At 37.2% G+C, this 25840-nt stretch overlaps 2 protein-coding genes across 3 annotated transcripts in view; both read right to left on the reverse strand.

The window, feature by feature from the left end:
- The window catches only part of LOC138317859 (uncharacterized), a 71819-nt gene that overhangs the window by 16631 nt on the left and 29348 nt on the right, over positions 1–25840 (reverse strand). The window contains exon 2 of one of the 2 annotated variants that reach the window (XM_069259810.1): positions 18931–18983. The exons of the other annotated variant lie outside the window; for it this stretch is intronic. The gene's annotated coding sequence lies outside the window, so the exon portion shown is untranslated. The remainder of the gene's footprint in view (positions 1–18930; positions 18984–25840) is intronic. 2 annotated transcript variants of the gene reach the window in all.
- Positions 21899–24494, reverse strand: LOC138319559 (mucin-3A-like). The gene is made up of 3 exons (XM_069262711.1): positions 23433–24494; positions 22239–23277; positions 21899–21915 (listed from the first exon to the last, which is right to left on the reverse strand). The coding sequence occupies exons 1-3, from the start codon at positions 24492–24494 to the stop codon at positions 21899–21901; spliced, it is 2118 nt and encodes a 705-aa protein (XP_069118812.1).

Raw genomic sequence — 25840 nt, forward strand, 5'->3', positions numbered from 1 at the left:
TTTAAAAAATGATGTTTGTAATATTTCAATCAATTACCAAGCTTTGAAAATAAGTGAGTAAAATTGTATTTGTAGAAAAACAGACTGTAAAATAGGGTTAATGAGAGTACAATATTTCCAAAATCGCACGGTCAAATTTCAAACAAGAGGCCCAAGGGCCTTAACGGTCATCTGACTCATGGCACAAAACAACAGTCACAGTATAATGGAGTGGTTAACAATTAATATAAGCAGTACAAGGAACTTTTTTTTGAATATGTAAGTTTCTGAAATAGGTAAAGGTCATTTGTTGAACAAACTTGGTAGCCCTTCATCCATATATGGTATTAACCCATTCAAGGGTGAAGGAGGAGTCGGATTTCAAAGCCAAATATCAGCAAAGCTCCCATTTTGGACCCCTGACGTTCTATCCCCATGGGTCTTACCTCGTCCTTTATAAAATATGTTCCCCCTTCTGAGCCCCGCCCCTCTGTCCCCTAGGGTCTTACCGAACTCGTTTATATTAAATATGATTGTCCTTCCCCAGTGATGCTTCACACAAAATATGGATGCATTAATCCACTCAAGGGTTAGGAAGGAGTAGGCTTTTAAAGCAAAATTTAATCAAAATTCCCCATTCTGAGCCCCGCCCCTCTGTCCCCAGGGTTCGGGCCTAACTTGTTTATATAAATATGACAGTCCTTCCTCTACGATCTTTTACGCAAAATATGGATAAAATCCACTAAAGGGTTAAGGAGGAGTAGGATTATAAAGCTAAAACAAGTACTCATTGTAATGGACACTAATACATAATCCCCCAAACGACCCCCTCCCCATCTCCACCTGCGACAAATTAAGAATGCAGTTGCACAGTATATGAACATTTTGAAAGAAATTTTGAGGTACTTTTACATTCAATGAATTGCAGACGAAAATTTGAAAACAGGAGGTTTGCCCAGCAAAAATCTTTCAAAATTTTTATCATACTGACAAGCATCCCTTTATAACCCCTTTATACTAAATTTCATTGAAATCAGAGACCAAAATATAAAAACAGGAAGTTGGCCCAGTGGCCATCTTGGAATACCAAAATCTTTACCAAAATGTTTGCATGTTGTTCGCCATCCCATAAAACCTCTACAGACTAATTTTTGTTGAGATCAGAGACTGAAACCTGAAAACAGGACGTAGGCTCGCAGCCATCTTGGAATACTAAAATCTTTATGAAAATATTTGCATGTTGTTTGCCATCCCTTTAAACCTCTACAGACTAATTTTTGTTGAGATCAGAGACTGAAACCTGAAAACAGGAAGTGGGCTAGCGGCCATCTTGGAATACCAAAATCTTTATAAAAATGTTTGTATGTTGTTCGCCATCCCTTAAAACCCCTATAGACCAATTTTCATTGAGATCAGATACTGAAGACTGAAAACAGGAAGTGGGCCAGTGGCCATCTTGGAATACTAAAATCTTTTTATAAAATATGATTGTCCTTCCCTAATGATGTTTTACACCAAATATGGATGAAATCCTCTCAAGAGTTGAGGAGGAGTAAGATTTTAAAGCTAAAATTAAGAAAATTTGCCCTTTTGGGGCCCCACCCCTCAGCCCCTAGGGGTCCGACCAGGCTCATTTATATAAAATATGATTGTCTTTCCCAAATGATATTTCATACCAAATATGGATGAAATCCATCTAAGGATGAAGGAGAAGTAGGATTTTAAAGCTTAAATTAAGAAAATTTGCCCTTTTGGGGCCCTGCCCCTCTGACCCTAGGGGTCCGACCAGGCTCATTTATATAGAATATGACTGTCCTTCCCTAATGATGTTTCACACTAAATATGGATGAAATCAACCCAAGGATGAAGGAGGAGTAGGATTTTATAGCTTAAAATAAGAAAATTTGCCCTTTTGGGGCCCCACCCCTCAGCTCCTAGAGGTTGGACCAAGCTCATTTATACAAAATATGATTGTCCTTCCCCAATAATGCTTCACACCAAATATGGATGAAATCCGCTTAGTGGTTAAGGAGGAGTAGCGTTTTAAAGGAAAAAGTTTACGCACGACGGACGGCGCACGGCGGACGACGACGGACGAATCACGATGACTATAGGTCATCCTGACCCTTCGGGTCAGATGACCTAATAAAAGCCTTAATAAACAGTTTATCAACAAATATTTCAGTCAGCAAATTGTAAAGAAAATAAAACGGAGGAAATTTTGCCCTAATTGTATCGAACCACCTTAAAATTTTATAATCCGTGATTAAAAAGTAAAAAAGTACCTGTTGTATATCATTCGTTGTAGTTTCGGGGGCTGACATCTTTACGTTATAGATTGCTATAAATATTTCACGGGAAACTAGCCGCACACCTTAATTAACCTAAATCACTATACGCCTCCTAGACCTTAGAACTAGGACATTTTATACAATATAAATTATAATTGCAGTATAAACTGTAATATATATTATATATAATTATACTTTGGTGGCTCGCTATAGTCGCACATTAGTCCGCTAAACCTGCCTTTATTATTAAGGGAAAAGCATAATACTATGCAAACTGTGAGAACCTGTACACCGGATATTGGTATCGACGAGGTGGTGGCCTGTCACAACAAGGGAAAGTTTTGCAATATTTTCACAGTTTAATGTAATAAATGTATCTGTAACTATTGTCCAGCTCAAGCTTATTATATATCGCGTCCGTATGCGATCTGTCCACCCTCAGCGTCATACATTTAATGAGAAATAGACAGGAATCTAGGGTCACATGCCCGGGGGTACCCCAGTGAAAAAGGCGGTTCAAAATAAATTACTATTATGGATATTTAATGCTTTCATTAAAACAGAATTCATTTGCTATGGCTTATTCACGACATATGAAAGCCGCTTACGCCAGATGACAAATTTTGAGGTCATAAATGGACAAGGAAACAAACAAAGTCAAGGTCATATGAGGACAAGGGGACAAATACAGTCAAGGTCATATGAGGACAAGGGGGAAATACAGCCAAGATCATATGTGGACAAGGAGACAAATACAGTGAAGGTCATATGAGGACAAGGGGACAAATACAGTCAAGGTCATATGAGGACAAGGGGAAAAATACAGCCAAGATCATATGTGGACAAGGAGACAAATACAGTGAAGGTGATATGAGGACAAACTAGGGAACAAATATAGTCAAGGTCATATGAGGACAAGGGGACAAATACAGCCAAGGTCATATGAGGACAAGGGGACAAATACAGCCAATGTCATATGAGGACTGGTGACAAAGGAGCACAACAGTCAGTGTTATATGAACGTGGTTGTCCGAAGGGACATCAACAGTTACGGTCGAATGATCATGTTTGATGAGTGAGACAGTCAGATTGCTATCAGTACTGGCGTTACATAGGAACAACACTGCTTTGATTCTGTGGAGATCTCCACAATCCGACGTCATTGACAAGAGAGGGTGATAATACGTAACTATAGCTACGTATATTGTGACACGTGTTCACAGCTTCTTGCGTTCCTCTCACACACAAGTACACAGACTATGTCCAGCGTGGTCGATACAGACACATAAAACTAGCAAACCAAACCGCGTAGCTATCAAAGTATAGAACCAGACAAGGGACAGCGTCATAATCATGGCTCCAAGTGAAAACGTTCCGGTTTGCAACTGGGAAATTTATTTCATTACTTCTGTTTGATCGTAGTGGTGCATATTGAACACTGGCGTTAACGATACAAATTGTTTTTATTATATACGCCAGTCTGAGTTTTGTGACGTTGGGGTCAAGTTGAACAATAAGTTAAAATCAGACATTGCAGACTAATTCGTTTGGTATAGTCTGTGATGAAGTAACATCCTTAACTCATATATATATATACATGTAGTATATAGTAAGTCCAACAAAATACCAAAATCCTGAAAAGAAGGTGCCAGTATGTTATATATCAGCAAAAGAGCTAAAAAGTTGTACATCAACAAAAGGTTCAAAATAGTCGTAGTCGTATATAAGCAAAGGGCGCCAAATATTCGTATATCAGTAAAAGCGCTATAAGCAAAGGGCGTCAAATAGTCGTATATCAGTAAAAGCGCTATAAGCAAAGGGCGCCAAATAGTCGTATATCAGTAAAAGCGCTATAAGCAAAGGGCGCCAAATAGTCGTATATCAGTAAAAGCGCTATAAGCGCCCAAAATCGCTATAAGCAAAGGGCGCCAAATAGCCGTATATCAGTAAAAGCGCTATAAGCAAAGGGCGTCAAATGGTCGTACAAATGTATATCAGTAAAAAGGGTTATAAGCAAAGGGCGCCAAATAGTCGCACAAATGTATATCAGTAAAAAGCGCTATAAGCAAAGGGCGCCAAAAAATCGTACAAATGTATATCAGTAAAAAGCGTTATAAGCAAAGGGCGCCATATAATCGTATATCTGCAAAAGGCGGCGCTTAATAGTCGTAGTGTACATCAGCAAAAAATTTAACAAGAAGGCGCCAAATAGTCATACATCAGCAAAAAGCGCTAAATAGTCGTATATCAGCAAAATGCGCCAAATAGTTGTGTATCAGCAAATGACGCCAAATAGTCGTTTATCAGAAAAAAGGCGCCAAAAAGTCGTAATTCAATCAACAATCAACTTTATCTATACTGATGGGCCAATGATTGGTCTATGTGTATCTTAATCGGACTGTCACATTCCGCGCGCTGCATTCCCTCGGTTAGAAATAGGATTAACTAGCGTGCAATAGTGACGGATCTACAAGCTCATTGCGTTAACTCCAGTTTGGTGGGGAGTCGCAGTATTTCAACTGACACTAAATCTTGTAGGGCTTTTGTTAATAGTATATAAATGTTTGAACATCTCAGTGGAATCTACTAAACAAATGCGGACATTAAAGCTAGTCATCCATCTTGTGATTGTTTTAACATCGATGTTTTGTTATAAACACAACATAGATTTTGGCCGTTAAATCGAGAAATGTCATGGTTGACTGATTTGTTGTCTTCCCTGTGATGTATCCTAATCAGCAATACGTCATCAGTAGTTCCGTGGGTCACACGGCGTCGCTCCGATCTAGGATTAATTCCCTGTATCATACCCATAATGCTTTGGTTGTTTGATTATTACTGTATCGTCGACGTCTCAAGCCAGATCGCTGGTTTGTTGTTGAGACAATGGTCGAGACAAACAACACATTCTCTTGATTGGGTCTATATTGTTTTTATTTACTGAACAGATATAATGTAGGGACTATGGCGGTTATAGCTCGAGACCTGAACGTGTACGACGAGTAAAACAATCGTTAGTTATATTGTACTTGATGGCTTAATAAGTATTTTTACTCAGTTTTGTTCTATCAGCTCTGGCGATAGTCATGTTATCCCTGGTTTGTGTCCAGGTAAGAGCTTAGGTCCCGAGATAGTACACAAACGCAAACATTGGTACGCAAATCAGGGAAATCACTTAATTGGCTTAATAATTCCATTAAAAGATATTTTGTTGAAATGACGTTTTGATTGACTTACAGAGTGTCCTCTGACTGGGACTCCATATCGTTCAATAATTTGTGATAATTATTATATTTCTGCTTTAATTATACGATTCTATTACCTTGAGACTATTGACGGTATAATCATATTTACATATAATACATGTAATTAAAATCTAACATCAATTTTCAGTTCATAAACTGAAACTATCATACAATCATTGACTCTATTTATTTTCAATAAATAGTTAATTTTATTGATATTACTAAACATCAAAGAGAAAAAAGAATACAAACAGGCAAAGTGTAAACAAAACAAAAGTGAAACATTACACCATCGCAAACAATGTAATATATTGATGTGCAGCGTTTGACTCGGAATGGCACGCCCTCCATGTACACAAACGAATCCACCAACGTATTAGATAAACATTCCCTTTAGATTGAAATTTGAAACGATAAGATGTCGTTATGCGTTTTACAAGCGATTCTCCACACCAAAGAATTAAAATTCATTTAAACGAAAATATCGATTTGTTCTATGTCGATAGAGAACGAATTGCGTAACGGTGGGGGATAACGATCGGAGAGATTCCATTGAAATCTCCCGAGGACGTGCTGAAAGTCTGCGGTTCCTCACTCTCCTGGCTATAGTCGGTGTGTCCTCGTCACATTTTGTAGATTTAAATGGATCCGAAAACAGGATTGTGACACAGACTATAACCCTATAAAACATTATTATGATACAGACTATAACCCTAATCTATAAAACATTATTGTGATATAGATTATAACCCTGTATAACATTGCGATACAGACTATAACCCTATAAAACATTATTACGATACGTACAGTAACCCTATAAAACAGGATTATGATACAGACTATAACCCTATAAAACAGGATTAGGATACAGACTATAACCCTATAAAACAGGATTAGGATACAGACTATAACCCTATAAAATAGGATTAGGATACAGACTATAACCCTATAAAACAGGATTAGGATACAGACTTTAATCCTATAAAACAGGATTAGGATACAGACTATAACCCTATAAAACAGGATTATTATACAGTCTATAACCCTATAAAACAGGATTAGGATACAGACTATAACCCTATAAAACAGGATTATTATACAGTCTATATAACCCCTTTAAAACAGGATTAGGATACCGACATTACCCTATAAAACATAATTATGATACAGACTATAACCCTATAAAACAGGATTATTATACAGTCTATTACCCTATAAACATAATAATTATATAGACTAAAACCCTGTAAAACAGGATTAGGATACAGACTATTACCCTATAAACATAATTATGATACAGACTATAACCCTATAAAATAGGATTAGGATACAGACTAAAACCCTATAAAACAGGATTAGGATACAGACTATTACCCTATAAACATAATTATGATACAGACTATAACCCTATAAGATAGGATTAGGATACAGACTAAAACCCTATAAAACAGGATTATGATACAGACTATAACCCTTTAAAACAGGATTAGGATACCGACATTACCCTATAAAACATAATTATGATACAGACTATAACCCTATAAAACAGGATTAGGATACAGACTAAAATCCTATAAAACAGGATTAGGATACAGACTATAACCCTATAAAACAGGGTTTATGATACAGACTATAACCCTTTAAAACAGGATTAGGATACAGACTATAACCCTATAAAACAGGATTAGGATACAGACTATAACCCTATAAAAACTTACAGGATTAGGATACAGACTAAAACCCTATAAAACAGGATTAGGATACAGACTATAACCCTTTAAAACAGGATTAGGATACCGACATTACCCTATAAAACATAATTATGATACAGACTATAACCCTATAAAACAGGATTATTATACAGTCTATAACCCTATAAACATAATAATTATATAGACTAAAACCCTGTAAAACAGGATTAGGATACAGACTATTACCCTATAAACATAATTATGATACAGACTATAACCCTATAAAATAGGATTAGGATACAGACTAAAACCCTATAAAACAGGATTAGGATACAGACTATTACCCTATAAACATAATTATGATACAGACTATAACCCTATAAGATAGGATTAGGATACAGACTAAAACCCTATAAAACAGGATTATGATACAGACTATAACCCTTTAAAACAGGATTAGGATACCGACATTACCCTATAAAACATAATTATGATACAGACTATAACCCTATAAAACAGGATTATTATACAGTCTATAACCCTATAAACATAATAATTATATAGACTAAAACCCTGTAAAACAGGATTAGGATACAGACTATTACCCTATAAACATAATTATGATACAGACTATAACCCTATAAAATAGGATTAGGATACAGACTAAAACCCTATAAAACAGGATTAGGATACAGACTATTACCCTATAAACATAATTATGATACAGACTATAACCCTATAAGATAGGATTAGGATACAGACTAAAACCCTATAAAACAGGATTATGATACAGACTATAACCCTTTAAAACAGGATTAGGATACAGACATTACCCTATAAAACATAATTATGATACAGACTATAACCCTATAAAACAGGATTATTATACAGTCTATAACCCTATAAACATAATAATTATATAGACTAAAACCCTGTAAAACAGGATTAGGATACAGACTATTACCCTATAAACATAATTATGAGACAGACTATAACCCTATAAAATAGGATTAGGATACAGACTAAAACCCTATAAAACAGGATTAGGATACAGACTATTACCCTATAAACATAATTATGATACAGACTATAACCCTATAAGATAGGATTAGGATACAGACTAAAACCCTATAAAACAGGATTATGATACAGACTATAACCCTTTAAAACAGGATTAGGATACAGACATTACCCTATAAAACAGGATTATGATACAGACTATAACCCTATAAAACAGGATTAGGATACAGACTAAAATCCTATAAAACAGGATTAGGATACAGACTATAACCCTATAAAACAGGATTAGGATACAGACTAAAACCCTATAAAACAGGATTAGGATACAGACTATAACCCTATAAAACAGGATTAGGATACAGACTATAACCCTATAAAACAGGATTAGGATACAGACTATAACCCTAAAAAACATTATTACGATACGTACAGTAACCCTATAAAATAGGATTAGGATACAGACTATAACCCTATAAAATAGGATTAGGATACAGACTATAACCCTATAAAATAGGATTAGGATACAGACTATAACTCTTTAAAACAGGATTAGGATACAGACTATAACCCTATAAACATATAATTGTAATACAGCCTATAACACCAATAGTGCAGCTGACGCGTGCTTTCCGTTCCTCTTCCAAAGAAAACAAAAGGCCAAACGGGGCTGAATGCCTTGGACTGCTTGATAAGGTCATAGTCTATCACGAGGTATAGTTTATTATTGGTGTGACTTCAGGTGAAGTATTAGCATTGGGTATAAAAAGGACTTTGTCACTCTTCAAAAAGGAAAAGTATATCGCTCCGTGCCATATAGTTTGGAAAAGGTCACTTTAGAGTATACACCAATATGCTTTGACGAAATGATACTCTCATACATAGACAGGTAAATAGTTGAATATAAGGGGTTTGAATCGTGGAAGGCAACTAAGTTTTAGATCTTATCTTTTCTATTCCATTTTTCCTAACGTCTACCTTGAAACCGTCTCAATTTCTACAAGTATAAATTTAGTTTAAATATACATTACTTGAAACATAAAACTCAGTAACGCTCTCGTTCATACACTATATTGTACTTTTTTACCCAGATCTCAGCGTTTGTCCATGCGCGGAAAGCTTTTGGCCATATACATACCATTTTACAATGTAACAAGCTGTATAGTTTCTGCTTAGAAAGTGGGACAGTTGGTTTGTCGATTACTTGGGTGTCCTGTTCGGTATCTTTGGAAGTGTGTTTCAGTGAAATAGCACTAGGAAATATGTTGAAAAGGTCAGTATTTTAGCATCACTCAACACGAACTTAGACCCGTCAGAATTTGACCTTGACGTGATACCTGTAAACTAAACAACGTAAGAATTGGAGTTTGTCATCAAGAAATGGAAAGTTATAATATTTTTTTAGTGATACGCACGTTAACCAATCGGCTATAGGCCATTCAGCTACTGGCTAAAATATTAGAAAAACGAAACTCCGTTTATGACTATTTCGTTTATATGCTTTGTCCACAAGACAACAAGAATAAAACAATTATACCACTTCTCTATAATTAGTGACAAAATTACATGTAAAGATACGGAACACATGGGCATTATATACATTGACACGGGTGTTAGTTATTACGACATTTTATACAATGACACGTGTGTTAGTTATTACGACATTATAAACATTGACACGTGTGTTAGTTATTACGACATTATAAACATTGACACGTGTGTTAGTTATTACGACATTATATACATTGACACGTGTGTTAGTTATTACGACATTATAAACATTGACACGTGTGTTAGTTATTACGACATTATAAACATTGACACGTGTGTTAGTTATTACGACATTATATACATTGACACGTGTGTTAGTTATTACGACATTATATACATTGACACGTGTGTTAGTTATTACGACATTATATACATTGACACGTGTGTTAGTTATTACGACATTATACACATTGACACGTGTGTTAGTTATTACGACATTATATACATTAACACGTGTTTTAGTTATTCATTGTGTAAAAGTTAACTTTACATGCTGGTCCATGCTAGGTCCCTCCACCGTATGACCCAAGAATCTCCTCATTAATCAATTACCCAGCCTCTTAAACATGCGATGATAACGTGGTGATTAAGTTAGATCGATGATTTCTATAGAAAATTTTATTGTAAATAGCCGTGTTACGTAATTCAGTCGGTCGTTATGGAACTGTGCGACGGGTTTATGGTTAATAAAACCAGACATGTTATCATAATATTCCAGGTTCCTTCACCTTTTGGCCTGAACACAGCTTTATCATAACATCGGTACTATAATGTACCAATAAATACCTGCTTCACTAAGAACAAATACATCATGTGATAAAATACGCTCCAATCGCCACATATAGTTTTATAGGGCGATAGTGCCCGACTTTCTTGGCATTATCAAATATGGCGTGAAATTGAACGCCATACAATCGTGACATCACTGTAGTATGACGTCACTTTTATGTTGTGCTGGGCGCATGGGCATTGCCGTCGAAATTTCCTCTACAATACCTCGACATTTCCAAACAAACTATATTCAAATTAGATTTTACCGGCTATTTCCGTGACCTATTGTATTTTAGTCTGAGGTAACGTATATTATTGGAAACTACTATATAAGTACCGCTGTCATAATCAGTACCACTGTATCACGTTACCCAATAGTCTCTGATCAATGTTATTGCTGTAGGTCACGAAACTCGACATTTTGGTTAACAAATGGGAACATGACATTCTCCGCCAAATCACGTACACGTTGTATTATTCATGACCTAGTATGGCTCGAAATATGGAAACAGAAATCCATGTTTCCTTCATACACGTAACAGACAAATATCAACTCAGCGCAACAAGAGAAACTCCCTGAAATGAATGATATCATCTTGAAGAACATTTAGAAACAGTGCAATGGTTTAGAGTTTCTTATTATTTTGAAATAGTACAATGATTTATTTCCGTACTATTTAGAAATAGTATAATGATTTATTTCCGTACTATTTAGAAATAGTACGATGATTTATTTCCGTACTATTTAAAAATAGTGCAATAATTTAGTTAGGGGACTTTGTGAGAATTTTACTGAACAAGAGCGTGAGACCTTGGCCTTATTTCTAGGGGGAGGAATAAAATATCGCGATATTAACGAAGTAAAGTGACATCTTTACGGTCTTACAATTACCGGTGTTGTATTCACAGCGAAGGCAATGCCTCCACAGGAATTTTAAACGGTTACAATTCATCTAAACAAGGCCGATAACTCTACCAGGCCGTGTACAAAAGAGGACAGGTTAGTAACTGTTGTGTAGATAGCTGTTCACAATATAGCACAAACATAAAAACAGTAGGGTTGTATACATATGTTGAAATGGTTAACGTAAAACTTAATACCACTTCACAGGCTCATGATTCCATGGTTTCCAAGATCTGGTACCCGATATGAGATTCAAAGGTATGGTACCCGACCCGATATTGGTTTCCAAGGTATGGTACCCGACCCGATATTGGTTTCCAAGGTATGGTACCCGACCCGATATTGGTTTCCAAGGTATGGTACACGATATTGGTTTCCAAGGTATGGTACCCGATATTGGTTTCCAAGAAAATGACCCCTATATTGGTTTCCAAGGTATGGTACCCGAAATTGGTTTCCAAGGTAAGGTTCCCAATATCGGTTTTCATGGAAAGGTCCCGAATATTGGTTTCCAATGTAAGGTATCCGGTATGCGTCCACCGACAGTCCCAATTGTTTGATTCGGGAGGAAAGGTTTCCTTGAATCTATATTATAAACCCTGACCTCACAGCACGGACAAGAAGGAACTCGGCTTATTAAACATTGTATTAGGTTAAAGTTCGTTTAGAATGTATCGACTAATGTTGATTACAGAAGTGTTTGGTAGTAATTTCCTAACATATATTGTACATGCATGCGCATGTTTGAACATGAACATGGATAAATATTATGTATTCATAGCAAATGACGCTCGCATACAAATGACTACTGAAAAGATCACTTTCATGTTAAACCCTGGTTAATTGTCTATTACCCGTCGGCACCCACCAGACAGTATGTACAGACGTCGCACGAGATATTAGTGCAGCACGTGCCTAGAATAACATTAAGTCACATTTACACATAATTTTCACATTCATAGAAAACGCGTTGCAATTTGCAAGAGTTTCTTTTTAGAGACAGTTTCATAGTATGCCATTGGTACACAACACAAAACAATTTACTCCATACTCATTCCGCCACTAAACTACTTTCCTGGTCAAAGTATGTGTGACCATTATGTACCTATATGCATAAAGCATCTATTGTAATGCATCCCTTACCCTATTCACGTAAATTGTAGTCAGTGTAGAAAGCCGTATTAATAGGCAAATCAGGGGATAAAGTTCAACTAAATACCATTTAGAAATCAATGTCCAAACTCGTCAAGTTGCATCATTATTAGTTACTATACCTTTCCGGAGCAAACATAAAGGTTTCTTTGAAACATTGATAACATCAGAAAATATTTACATTTTGCCACTGCGACTCCCATTACTCTAGTGATAATCGTGATCTGCATTATGAGCCAATAAATGCAGCCTAGACTTTGTGTAGTAATATCTACATAAATGGATGTGAGACTTGTTTACTGATACCATATTATTCCGCGCGGGAAAATTGACATTGTAGTTGAATGAACCAGTTTGGTTATGAAACTTATAAACAATCTTTTAAATGTCTGGATAATTGAAAGTAAACTGAAAAGCTTTTGAAAAGCATTGAAATTTTGTTATCTTTTCAATTTTATAGGGACTATTTTTACCTTATTGAACTTGAGATTAAATGGCTGAAGCGGGGAAATTCAAATGTTCACTCTCATCTAGATTATGTTTTACTTTGAACTAGAAAGTAAAATGTAAATATATCAATCAAAGGATTGTTAGATTGCATTTATTGGAGATATAAATGCAATCTGGTTGACAGATAAATAGAATAGCGCCCGTTAATTGTTACTGTATACCGATGGCCTAAGATGAGGTTACAACTCCAAACATATGCAAGATTTCCTGCGTAATGTATGATAACCGTGGAGAGTCATTTCGCTGTTTTGGCGTCTGGCGCAGTGATAGTCAACTACCGCGTGGTATTTAGGACGACGGCGGGAAACATAATACGACCCGAGTTATGAAAATTAACATTTCATGTATCTTAATCAAATTGTTCAGAAGGTGATGATAAGTGTAGTATTAACGGTAAGTTAATAACTTTAGCAAATCTACAAAATTATCGATCTCGTTTTGCATTCCCATTTTAAGAATTAAAAGCCGTTTAGGAAAGGAAGTGGACCGTTAATACTGACCCATGCGCCATTAGGGATAACGGAGTATCAACAAAAACAATTTGACACCCCCTTTCTGAGTCACGTTTGTACTTTTAAATCAACGATACATACCTGCATGTCAACCATATATTTCTTTTGGAGGGCGATTTTTCCCAAAATGAATACTGCGCATTCGTATACTGCACTTCGAGGAGTAATGTTAACGATCTCCAATTTTAACGAGTATGGCTGCCAGTGTGACACGCAGTGCGCAGTAGCTGTATTCATATCTGTCTTGAAATGGAATATATAAATGAAACGTGGCCTATCACTTTGTATTATTACTAAATGATACAAGTAAAGAATATTTTACATAGAGTTCTCAGAATCAGCTGGATATCAAACGGTATCTAAAAGGTATATAGATATGTTTTGTTTTCATTTTCTAGTGATCTCATTGGTTTTTACAAGGTCTTAATTAGGGAAGTTGACTCCATAGACTCGATGTTTCCATTTCTCAAAAACAGCGAGTCGATATTACTATTAGTCGATATTACTATTGTAACGTTACATTATTGAAACGTGGAGTTCGTCAGGGAGATGTCCTAAGGCATTCATTCTTCTTTTAACAAACAGTTGTTGATATATTTTTTTTTAAATCTACTATAAAACTTAAAGCCCTACCAGAACGGTATAACGCCATATTGGTCTCAATAAAGGTTCATAATTGATAATTATTTCTTGTTAATTTCGGAAATCAAGAGTGAAAATAAATTTTCTTAAATATCATTTCTATTCTTTGTCTTATTGAGTTTTAAAACACATGGTGGCCCAGATATATGTAAAATGTAGTTCATATATGTTCTACAGGCTAACTGAATCGGCACGGGATAATTAAAGACCATGTTACACTCCCACTGACATATAGACCTCCGACATTTGAAAGTATTTGACTACAACAAATACTTCCGGTTTACATCTGCCACATTCTAATCTACATGAGTCACATGACGTCGAATGTCAACAACCGAGTGAAGGGGAGACTGCTCAATCCAAACAAGATGGGAAAAAAATTCAATCCATTTTAATCGTCACATGTCGACTAATTTATAACCACATGCCAATATACACTATAACAGACAGTTTTTATTCAAAGTTGATTAAGCCAAACAATGCCTGACTGGTCCGTATACAGTCCTACTGTTCTATTGATTGACTCAAGCTTTTAGAATATTTCCCTTCTTTAGGCAGGATAATTGTACAAACAAGAAATCTATCGGAATGGTTCAAATTTCCTCACGTTGATAAGGTGCGTTACCGTCGACAACTCTATAGATCTATCGTATATTAGCCGAGTAAGAACTCCATCACAACTTTCTCTATAAACTTCCAAGGCCATCCCCTTTACCTAATGAATACAAACCACGCCGTCCTTGATCACCCTATAAAGTCCTGATTTCTACTGATATAACTGTATGTGACAAGTACAAGGATGGAAGGGACGTATTGTAACTTATCCTTTCACAAGACAGTAATAATTAGATGGACGTGAGAAGAAAATAAATAACTAATTTTAAGAAATGTGTGGACATTTATACTGCATGCATTCAAGTGACATATAAATGTATGTTAAAGTTGAAGAAGTCAAAATGTAGTTATGCCTATATATTTAGACCGAATATCAGATCAGTTACACTTGAGTCCTACATGTCCAACTCGGTCTGCCTAGCCAAGGCTGTTCATTAATTAGTGAAGATATAATTATGAGAGATTGATCTACAGTATCATCACCGGTTAGTTGGTTACATGGACGAAGTTTGTGAAGGCTGTGTTATAGGGATCTCCTTGTGATAACGCGCTTCTAGTGGTAAAGGTCAATGAAGTAGACGTCACTGATGACATAGGGTTCTCATGACTACCATGGCATAATTAAGGAGTCCAAAACTACGTATGTAGTACACGGCAAACGGCTCACGACGATGGACGAAGCATGATGACTTTAGGTCATCTTGACCCTTTGAGTTAGATGGTCTAAGTAAAGGTACCTATGTGTAATTTACAGCGTTACAGGTTACACACAGTGGCACCATGCATGTCAGCATGTTTTATCTGTATCATACACGGAATGTGCTCTGTCTGCAATGAAAACTTTAAAGCTTGATGATATCTTATCTTACACAGCTGAAACAATATGTATACGTATCCATGAAATTCACAGGTATGAATGGGAATGCAATGATGTATACATATCCATGAAATTCACATGTATGAATGGGAATGCAATGATGTATACGTATCCATGAAATTCACAGGTATGAATGGGAATGCAATGATGTATACGTATCCATGAAATTCACAGGTATGAATGATAATGAAATGTTGTATACGTATCCATGAAATTCACAGGTATGAATGATAATGAAATGTTGAATGAAATGTTGTCTAATCACGGGGTGAAACCTAGTACGTTTGTTTATAAGAGTCTCGGAAATGTTTCCGCTATCGTAGGAGTTTTACTCCTCACAAGGTGTGGCGTAACAATTAATACGTAATAACATAATGATAGTGCGGTAAACTCATTACAATTTAATGAATCATTGGTTACAATTGCCAGAAAATAACATCAGGCAATAATTGAGATATAATTCGTACCGTAAAGTATTCTTTAATATCCAACTTAGGGCAATTGAAAAAGAGAAATTTTAATGAGCAAGTTCAAATACTTCTGTGGTAAGTATAACTGATTTCACAAAACTGGTACACATGTCGTGTTAATTCCTAAAATGCTATACTCGCATTAAGCATTATAATTAAGTATTATAAGTGGGGTTTTTCTGCTATCGGATAACCTGTAAAAATAACATACATGTAAAACATAAAGCTTAACTGCTTCTTATAAACCATGAAATAAAATGTAATAAACAACGTCAATGAGGTGTGCAAATAGTCACAAAACTTCACAAGGAATGGCGACTAATGAGTTTTTATCATTTTATTGTGTAAGATGAGCGGCCATACCTTGTATTGCGGTCTGGGGGAAGGGCATTGGACCAGACACCAGAGGATATGTGGCTAGAGTCCCGATACTATAAAACCTGCCATCTTCGATTACTTCTATATAAAGACCGTCTGCTTAATACGACCACTTTTTGTGGTCAATTCAACCTGTGTATAAAGACCACCTAGCTATAAAGACCATTTTAACTCTGTCCCTTGGGTGATCATTATAGACAGGGTTGGCTGTATCCTTTGTTGCCTCCGATGACAATATCTGTCATGCTATATGTTTGAAAGATTCGTGGAGAACGTAGAGGATAGAGTAGAGTGTTTCTACAGAAGCTAGATTGTGTAAGCACAGAAAAATATACAGAGGCTAGATTATGTTAGCACATATATCTCTACAGAAGCTAGATTATCTTAACAGAGAAAAATTTCTACGTAATCTAAGTTATGTTAGCAGAGAATTTCTACAGAAGCTAAAGCATGTTAAAATCATGTTACCACAGACATTTCTACAGAAGCTAAATCATGTTAGCACAGAAATTTCTACAGAAGCTAAGTTACATTAGAACAGAAATTTCTACAGAGGCTAAATTATGTTAGCACAACAGAAATTTCATCAGAAACTTGATTATGTTATCATAGAAATTTCTAAAGAAGCTAGATTATCTCAGCACAGAAATTTCTACAGAAGCTATAAATTATGTTAGCAGAGAAATTGCTACAGGAGCTAGATTATGTAAGCAGAGAAATTTCTGCAGAAGCTTAATCATGTTAGCACAGAAATTTCTACAGAAGCTAGATTATGTTAACACAGAAATTTCTACAGAAGCTAGATTATGTAAACAGAGAAATTTCTTCAGAAGCTTAATCATGTTAGCATAGAAATTTCTACAGAAGCTAGATTGTTTGCACAGACATTTCTACAGAAGCTAGATTGTGATAGCACCGATATGCCAAGTTCTAACAGTTTGCTATCCTGGTAATTCAGTAACGGTGATCAGGCTGTCTATAAGCCAATAAGCATCGCACGTCATTTATTGTTGCTTATTGTTTGTTACATATACAATGATGTAGCTACTGCGGTCGTTAATTTGGTGTGATACAATTTCCGACTGCTTTGTTGATTACTTCTAATACACGTGCTCAAGTTGTCTTATTGCAATGTTACTGACGAAATTCTTAATTTCCAATAATCCTTTAACATTTGTGTATCTGTGTGTCCACAGGGACCTGGCACGAAAATTTTTAACCAATAGTATACATATATATATTATATTATCAAGGGTAGGAACTCGGCGGTCGAGAAAAACGGAACTATTTTTTTAAACCGTGATTATTTTAATAAATGGGTTCTATAAAACATTGACGGATATCTTACCTTAAAGAGAAATAATTTATCTTTCCATTGAGTGCTTGATGAACAAAATTGGCCAAGTATTGACGAAGTTATGGCTTGATGAATCGGGAAATTTACGAAAAATATGCTAGGTAGACATTTCCCTGTCCGATCGAAATGTCGTCTCGGCTCTAATGGGTACCTCAAAAACCAAGCTAAAATCACAAAATCTACGCTTGTGGTGGTAAACAGTACCCATAACTGTGTTCATCCACAATCTCCTTTGGAGGTGTCATGACCCGTACTTTGTAGAAACTCCATTTAAACATCGGTGTAGCTCACTTACTTTAACCGTCACCGCCATGTTCATTTTTCTCTCGGAACACTTCTCGACTTTACATATCGTGACTACATTATGCAAATTATGTTATGTTGTGCTTGTCCCTAAACTCGAGAAGCGTTCCGAGAGAAAAATGAAAAATGAACATGGCGGTGACGGTTAAAGTAAGTGAGCTACACGATGTTTAAATGGAGTTTCTACAAAGTACGGGTCATGACACCTCCAAAGGAGATTGTGGATGAACACAGTTATGGGTACTGTTTACCACCACAAGCGTAGATTTTGTGATTTTGGCTTGGTTTTTGAGGTACCCATTAGAGCCGAGACGACATTTCGACCGGACAGGGAAATGTCTACCTAGTATATTTTTCGTAAATTTCCCGATTCATCGAGCCATAACTTCGTCAATACTTGGCCAATTTTGTTCATCAAGCACTTAATGGAAAGATAAATTATTTCTCTTTAAGGTAAGATATCCGTCAATGTTGTATAGAACCCATTTATTAAAATAATCACGGTTTAAAAAAAATAGGTCCGTTTTTCTCGACCACCGAGTTCATACCCTTGATACTATAATATATATATGTATACTATTGGTTAAAAATGTTCGTGCCAGGTCCCTGTGTGTGTGTCACTACATTTTGGGAAATAGCACTGGTACATGTAGTACAGAACATACCTTGCGGATTTCTTCTTCTCCCGGAACGTGGACTGACTCTCACATTGGGGAATCTGTAACGGACAAACGCATACACATTACATAAAGACAATTTGGGAGGGATGTATATATACAACGTAATCAATTCATAACTTACAGTGTTTAGAGAGTGTTTATTTTGTACAGCTGTGTACAGTTCTCCATTCGCTATACCACCAAACTCGACTACTGCCATATATTAATTCAGAACAGATTTAAACCCATGTAAATAACTTATTATACCGCTAAACTCTACTACTGCCATATATTAATTCAAAACAGATTTAAACCCATGTAAATACACGTGTTTAAAATAACACTATTATGACCTTATTATTATCGCCAAATGAAGCCAATAGGGGTTGGATGACGCTGATAATGATAGCATTGATATAACCCCACCCCTACTTCTGGCCTTCAGTTGAACGCTCGCCCATGTGAGGAAGGTTCTGGGTTCTGTCCCCTAACCGAGACAAACCATAATCTTTAAAAGTGGAAGTTTCTGCTCCTGCTTAAAGCTGAGCATTAAGGAAAAGGGACGACTGATTTGTCCTTTATCGGTATAGTGCGATAGGGCGAGTGTGTTGTTTGGTGTCTTTGGCTGCATGTTTGACTGAAGTTCAGAGAGATAGCACTGTAAAAGGAGGCATAGCACGTATATACCACAGCCTCCAAAACCTACAGAAATTCAGGTATATACCACAGCCTCCCAAACCTACAGAAATTCACGTATATACCACAGCCTCCCAAACCTACAGAAATTCACGTATATACCACAGCCTCCCAAACCTACAGAAATTCGACGTATATACCACAGCCTCCCAAACCTACAGAAATTCACGTATATACCACAGCCTCCCAAACCTACAGAAATTCACGTATATACCACAGCCTCCCAAACCTACAGAAATTCACGTATATACCACAGCCTCCCAAACCTACAGAAATTCACGTATATACCACAGCCTCCCAAACCTACAGAAATTCACGTATATACCACAGCCTCCCAAACCTACAGAAATTCACGTATATACCACAGCCTCCCAAACCTACAGAAATTCACGTATATACCACAGCCTCCCAAACCTACAGAAATTCACGTATATACCACAGCCTCCCAAACCTACAGAAATTCACGTATATACCACAGCCTCCCAAACCTACGGAAATTCACGTATATACCACAGCCTCCCAAACCAACGGAAATTCACGTATATACAACAGCCTCCCAAACCTACAGAAATTCACGTATATACCACAGCCTCCCAAACCTACAGAAATTCACAAACCGCAACACATAGGGGAGGCCGTCCATAAATGACCATGGATATATAATAAGACGAGAACCCTAATAAGTAAAACCTCATCCTAACAAATAGCTGAAACAAAGCTGACGATCGTTTTTTGATCACGAGAATTCTACGATTTTTAAATTTCTAGATTCAACAACTTGAGCAGTCAGTTGATCATAACAAGATCAAACAAATGACCATCAATCTTTGTCAGCACTCCGTGCAGCATATACTCTATATATTTGGTCGACTAGGAATTGGTTTAACTCTATAATGTTTAACATGTGATTCTTAAAAACATATGATTGTAAATTTGGATGTACTTAAATATATATTAATACGACGTTTCAAACAGAAAGTATTTTAAAGTTAGTTTCTATGGTCAAAGTATATCTGCTATCCAAACATTGCCGAAATTCCAGACCAGTAGGTGGTAATTTTACAGAGTTGTTGTAGTGCATTATACATATATGTATCTATATGTTTACTAGCAGTGAATAAACTGTAAAACACAAGAAGTGCTACGTGTTGTTTGTGGGGACGTACGGATAAATTTTAATCTTCTGGCCTCCTCAATATTGTGCGTGGCATAAAGATTGGAACACCAAATGAGACTTTTAAGACATGTTGATGCTTAAAGGATTAAAGAGAGGCATGCAAATCTTAGACATCTGTGGTGTATTATATTTATAGGTTTGGTAGAATAACAAACCTAGGGCCAAAACCTGGCAACTATCAAACCTCGGCTTCAGACTTGTGATTTAAAGTCGAGGGTCGTTGGTACAACTCCAGACGCCCTAACAATTTGGCCTCATGGACGAACCTTTACCCAGAAAATAAGTGAAAGAGAAACCGTACTACAGTGTGTCTCTCGTTTGACTCCATAATCTTAGTCATCAACGAAAAGTTAAAAACTCTTTTTGTGGACCAGGGTCGTCAAGACAGTCCTTTGAAGACAATACACCGACCAATTCTTTTGTATTGGATAAGGAATCTCACGAATCAGATAATGAGCTAGCTACCATTCGAAAATTCACACCTAAAGAGAATGTTGACTTCACTATTCAGAGTTCTACCATACGAACACCCATATTCAGAGTTCTACCATCTAACACCCACGCGTAAAAAGAATGTCGCCTTCACTATTCAGAGTTCTACCATCCGATCACCCACGCGTAGAAAGAATGTCGCCTTCATATTCAGAGTTCTACCATCCAACACCCACGCGTAAAAAGAATGTCGCCTTCACTATTCAGAGTCCTACCATCCGAACACCCACGCGTAAAGAGAAAGTTCTACCATCCGAACACCCACACCAAAAGAGAATGTTGCCACCTACATTGTATGTTACTGATATCGATCACACCAACAGAAAGTTTCCTTGGGTGTAACTGTGCGGGTAAGTATACTTTTTAATGATAAATTGTTTGCACAATTTTAGGCAGGCAGCAAAAAGATAACAGTTTTACTGACTTTTCTGTAGTGTTTATACCAACGAGGCAGAACAAAGCTGGTGCGAACACAGCGAGACACAAAATAACTGATGAGGCAAGCACACACGACGGGTTTATGGAGAGAACAAATCGACAGAACAATAACTAGAGGAGTAATCAAAGCTCCCACAAACAAAATCCCGGAAATGATCAAGTCAGAGAAGATCAAATGTATCCGACCACTGCAACACAGCAACAGTCATCTTAAAACTAAACAGGGTGATCATCTCACTGACGTTATTCCTTAGACGTCATGTTACAAAGTAACAAGTTCTGGTGAATGAACATAACGACGAATTTGCTTGGTAAATGAACAAATTGCAGAGCCTTACAATCAACAAATCTTCAAATAATTGTATCATTTCATCCAATCATTCAGTCAATATTATTAATGTATTCATTTACTCGAATTTATATGTACACCAAGCATTGATTGCTTGCTTGCTAGGGTTATTGAAAGACGGGCTCCTATTTTGTGATATGTTGTGTGCGCGAAGTACTGTACCTGTGTTTTGGGAGACTGTGGTATGTTCGTAGTACTGTATCTGTGTTTTGGGAGACTGTGGTATGTTCGTAGAACTGTATCTGTATTTTGGGAGACTATGGTATGTTCGTAGAATTGTATCTGTGTTTTGGGAGACTATGGTATGTTCGTAGAACGGTATCTGTGTTTTGGGAGACTGTGGTATGTTCGTAGAACTGTATCTGTGTTTTGGGAGACTATGGTATGTTCGTAGAACTGTATCTGTGTTTTGGGAGACTGTGGTATGTTCGTAGTACTGTATCTGTGATTGGGAGACTGTGGTATATTCGTAGAACTGTAACTGTGTTTTGGGAGACTGTGGTATGTTCGTAGAACTGTATCTGTGTTTTGGGAGACTATGGTATGTTCGTAGTACTGTAGCTGTGTTTTGGGAGACTGTGGTATGTTCGTAGTACTGTAGCTGTGATTGGGAGACTGTGGTGTGTTCGTAGAACTGTATCTGTGTTTTGGGAGACTGTGGTATGTTCGTAAAACTGTAGCTGTGATTGGGAGACTGTGGTATGTTCGTAGAACTGTATCTGTGTTTTGGGAGACTGTGGTATGATCGTAGAACTGTATCTGTGTTTTGGGAGACTATGGTATGTTCGTAGTACTGTAGCTGTGATTGGGAGACTGTGGTGTGTTCGTAGAACTGTATCTGTGTTTTGGGAGACTGTGGTTTGTTCGTAGAACTGTAGCTGTAATTGGGAGACTGTGGCATGTTCGTGGTACTGTAGCGTAGCTGTAATTGGGAGACTGTGGTATGTTCGTAGAACGGTATCTGTGTTTTGGGAGACTGTGGTATGTTCGTAGTACTGTATCTGTGATTGGGAGACTGTGGTGTGTTCGTAGAACTGTATCTGTGTTTTGGGAGACTGGTTTGTTCGTAGAACTGTAGCTGTAATTGGGAGACTGTGGCATGTTCGTGGTACTGTAGCGTAGCTGTAATTGGGAGACTGTGGTATGTTCGTAGAACGGTATCTGTGTTTTGGGAGACTGTGGTATGTTCGTAGAACTGTATCTGTGTTTTGGGAGACTATGGTATGTTCTTAGAACTGTATCTGTGTTTTGGGAGACTGTGGTATGTTCGTAGAACTGTATCTGTGTTTTGGGAGACTATGGTATGTTCGTAGTACTGTAGCTGTGTTTTGGGAGACTGTGGTATGTTCGTAGTACTGTAGCTGTGATTGGGAGACTGTGGTGTGTTCGTAGAACTGTATCTGTGTTTTGGGAGACTGTGGTATGTTCGTAAAACTGTAGCTGTGATTGGGAGACTGTGGTATGTTCGTAGAACTGTATCTGTGTTTTGGGAGACTGTGGTATGATCGTAGAACTGTATCTGTGTTTTGGGAGACTATGGTATGTTCGTAGTACTGTAGCTGTGATTGGGAGACTGTGGTGTGTTCGTAGAACTGTATCTGTGTTTTGGGAGACTGTGGTTTGTTCGTAGAACTGTAGCTGTAATTGGGAGACTGTGGCATGTTCGTGGTACTGTAGCGTAGCTGTAATTGGGAGACTGTGGTATGTTCGTAGAACGGTATCTGTGTTTTGGGAGACTGTGGTATGTTCGTAGAACGGTATCTGTGTTTTGGGAGACTGTGGTATGTTCGTAGAACTGTAACTGTGTTTTGGGAGACTGTGGTATGTTCGTAGAACTGTAACTGTGTTTTGGGAGACTGTGGTATGTTCGTAGAACGGTATCTGTGTTTTGGGAGACTGTGGTATGTTCGTAGAGCGGTATCTGTGTTTTGGGAGACTATGGTATGTTCGTAGTACTGTAGCTGTAATTGGGAGACTGTGGTATGTTCGTAGAACCGTATCTGTGTTTTGGAAGACTGTGGTATGTTCGTAGAACTGTAGCTGTAATTGGGGGACTGTGGTATGTTCGTAGAACTGTAGCTGTAATTGGGACACTGTGGTATGTTCGTAGAACTGTAACTGTGTTTTGGGAGACTGTGGTATGTTCGTAGTACTGTGTCTGTGTTTTGGGAGACTGTGGTATGTTCGTAGAACTGTAGCTGTGATTGGGGAGACTGTGGTATGTTCGTAGTACTGTAACTGTGCTTTGAGAGACTGTGGTATGTTCGTAGTACTGTAACTGTGTTTTGAGAGACTGTGGTATGTTCGTAGTACTGTAACTGTGTTTTGAGAGACTGTGGTATGTTCGTAGTACTGTATCTGTGTTTTTAAAGACTGTGGTATGTATAATGTATGCCCATATGACTCGGCTTCAACCATCCGTCATCTGTAGACGAACGATGCCTACTGTATAGTGTGTTGTCAACAGAAAATCTCAAGTCCGTTTCATATATTTCTGAAAATGATTATCAGAATGAGATTTAAATGTAACGAAAGGGATTTTTGTTTAAAAATACGAGCGCTGCTATGACGTTTCCTTCCTTATTTCCGCCCATGCGATGTGTTGTCGTGTACAAACCAATTTTCTTCCTTGGATTGATCGCCATCAGATCGATAAAGCCGAAACCTGACATCCACAAAAATATTCCAAAATACTAGCTCTTCACAGCCGTATTTGCTGGCTTATTGGCATTTTTCAGTGAAGATCAAACATAAAATACCATCAACTAATTCAAAAATGGACAGATGTTTGTAATCCTCAATCTTCATATACAGATCCTTATTATCATCTCACGGGAGATAAACCAGTAAGTCACTACTACGGCAGATTGTCAACGGAACATGTCAGGTAATGAATCATTTATGTTATCCAAGAAGGCTAAATATGGAATTTATCCTTTTTTAATTTTCCATAAACTCGGTCTTATTTTGTCCCCTTTCGGTAGTACGATTCATTGAGGCGGCACTATAAGTTCGAGTCTCGCTATCATAAGAGTATAATAATCTGAATACATCGGAAATCACAATGAAAAATACCAGAAAAAACTATGCCATACTCCCTTAAGGGTCGCCATGGCGACAATTAGAACCACTTGATTGATTAAACGTTAGCTGCTCATCAGGAATAATAGTCACTGCAACGACTTACAATCATACCTTAACACCTAAGACAGAAACGGCAATCTCAAATTAAAGATTCAACCCATGACTAATGTTCCTAAGACGAAGCACTAGACGACTGCAAAGTTTTCGTAAAGCTTCTCAAAAAACTACATTTGAATTGAAACCTCTGAATAATTAAAGCGGATTCCATGGAAGGGCCTCGCGTGCAATATGAATGGCATTTTCTACTGTCAAGGCTGCGTGACGCCCGTCAGCTACGGTTAGATAAATGTTTGGTGTTATTGTTGACGTGACGCATGATATAAAGCGCCAATGTGATCAAATTGGGTCAAATGTACTACATGACATGATAAAACAATGCACAGTTGTAAAACAATGAGAGAAGTCGTCACTATTATGGTTTACTACTCTCAGTGTAGTTGCATCACTATTTCATACATTCTCGGTTCAGTTTCGTTGTAATTGATGAACTACATTTCCCGTCGTTCTACAGAAATCAGTCACCCTTGTCAACATCGCTTAATCTGCCAACAACTGTTGTTTATCCGAAAGTGGACATAACTCATGATGGACATCGCCGTCAGGTCACTGAGCAAAACGAT

Source organism: Argopecten irradians, chromosome 3 (assembly GCF_041381155.1).
Source record: "Argopecten irradians isolate NY chromosome 3, Ai_NY, whole genome shotgun sequence".
In the NCBI taxonomy this organism is placed as follows: Eukaryota; Metazoa; Mollusca; class Bivalvia; order Pectinida; family Pectinidae; genus Argopecten; species Argopecten irradians.

Excerpts from the sequence above, each read along its gene's own strand:
- LOC138319559 (XM_069262711.1), bottom strand. The coding sequence starts at position 24,494 with ATGGTTGAAGCCGAGTCATATGGGCATACATTATACATACCACAGTCT. Across the intron at positions 23,278-23,432 it reads GTCTCCCAATCACAGCTACA|ATACAGTTCTACGAACATAC; the intron begins GTACTACGAACA and ends CCCAAAACACAG.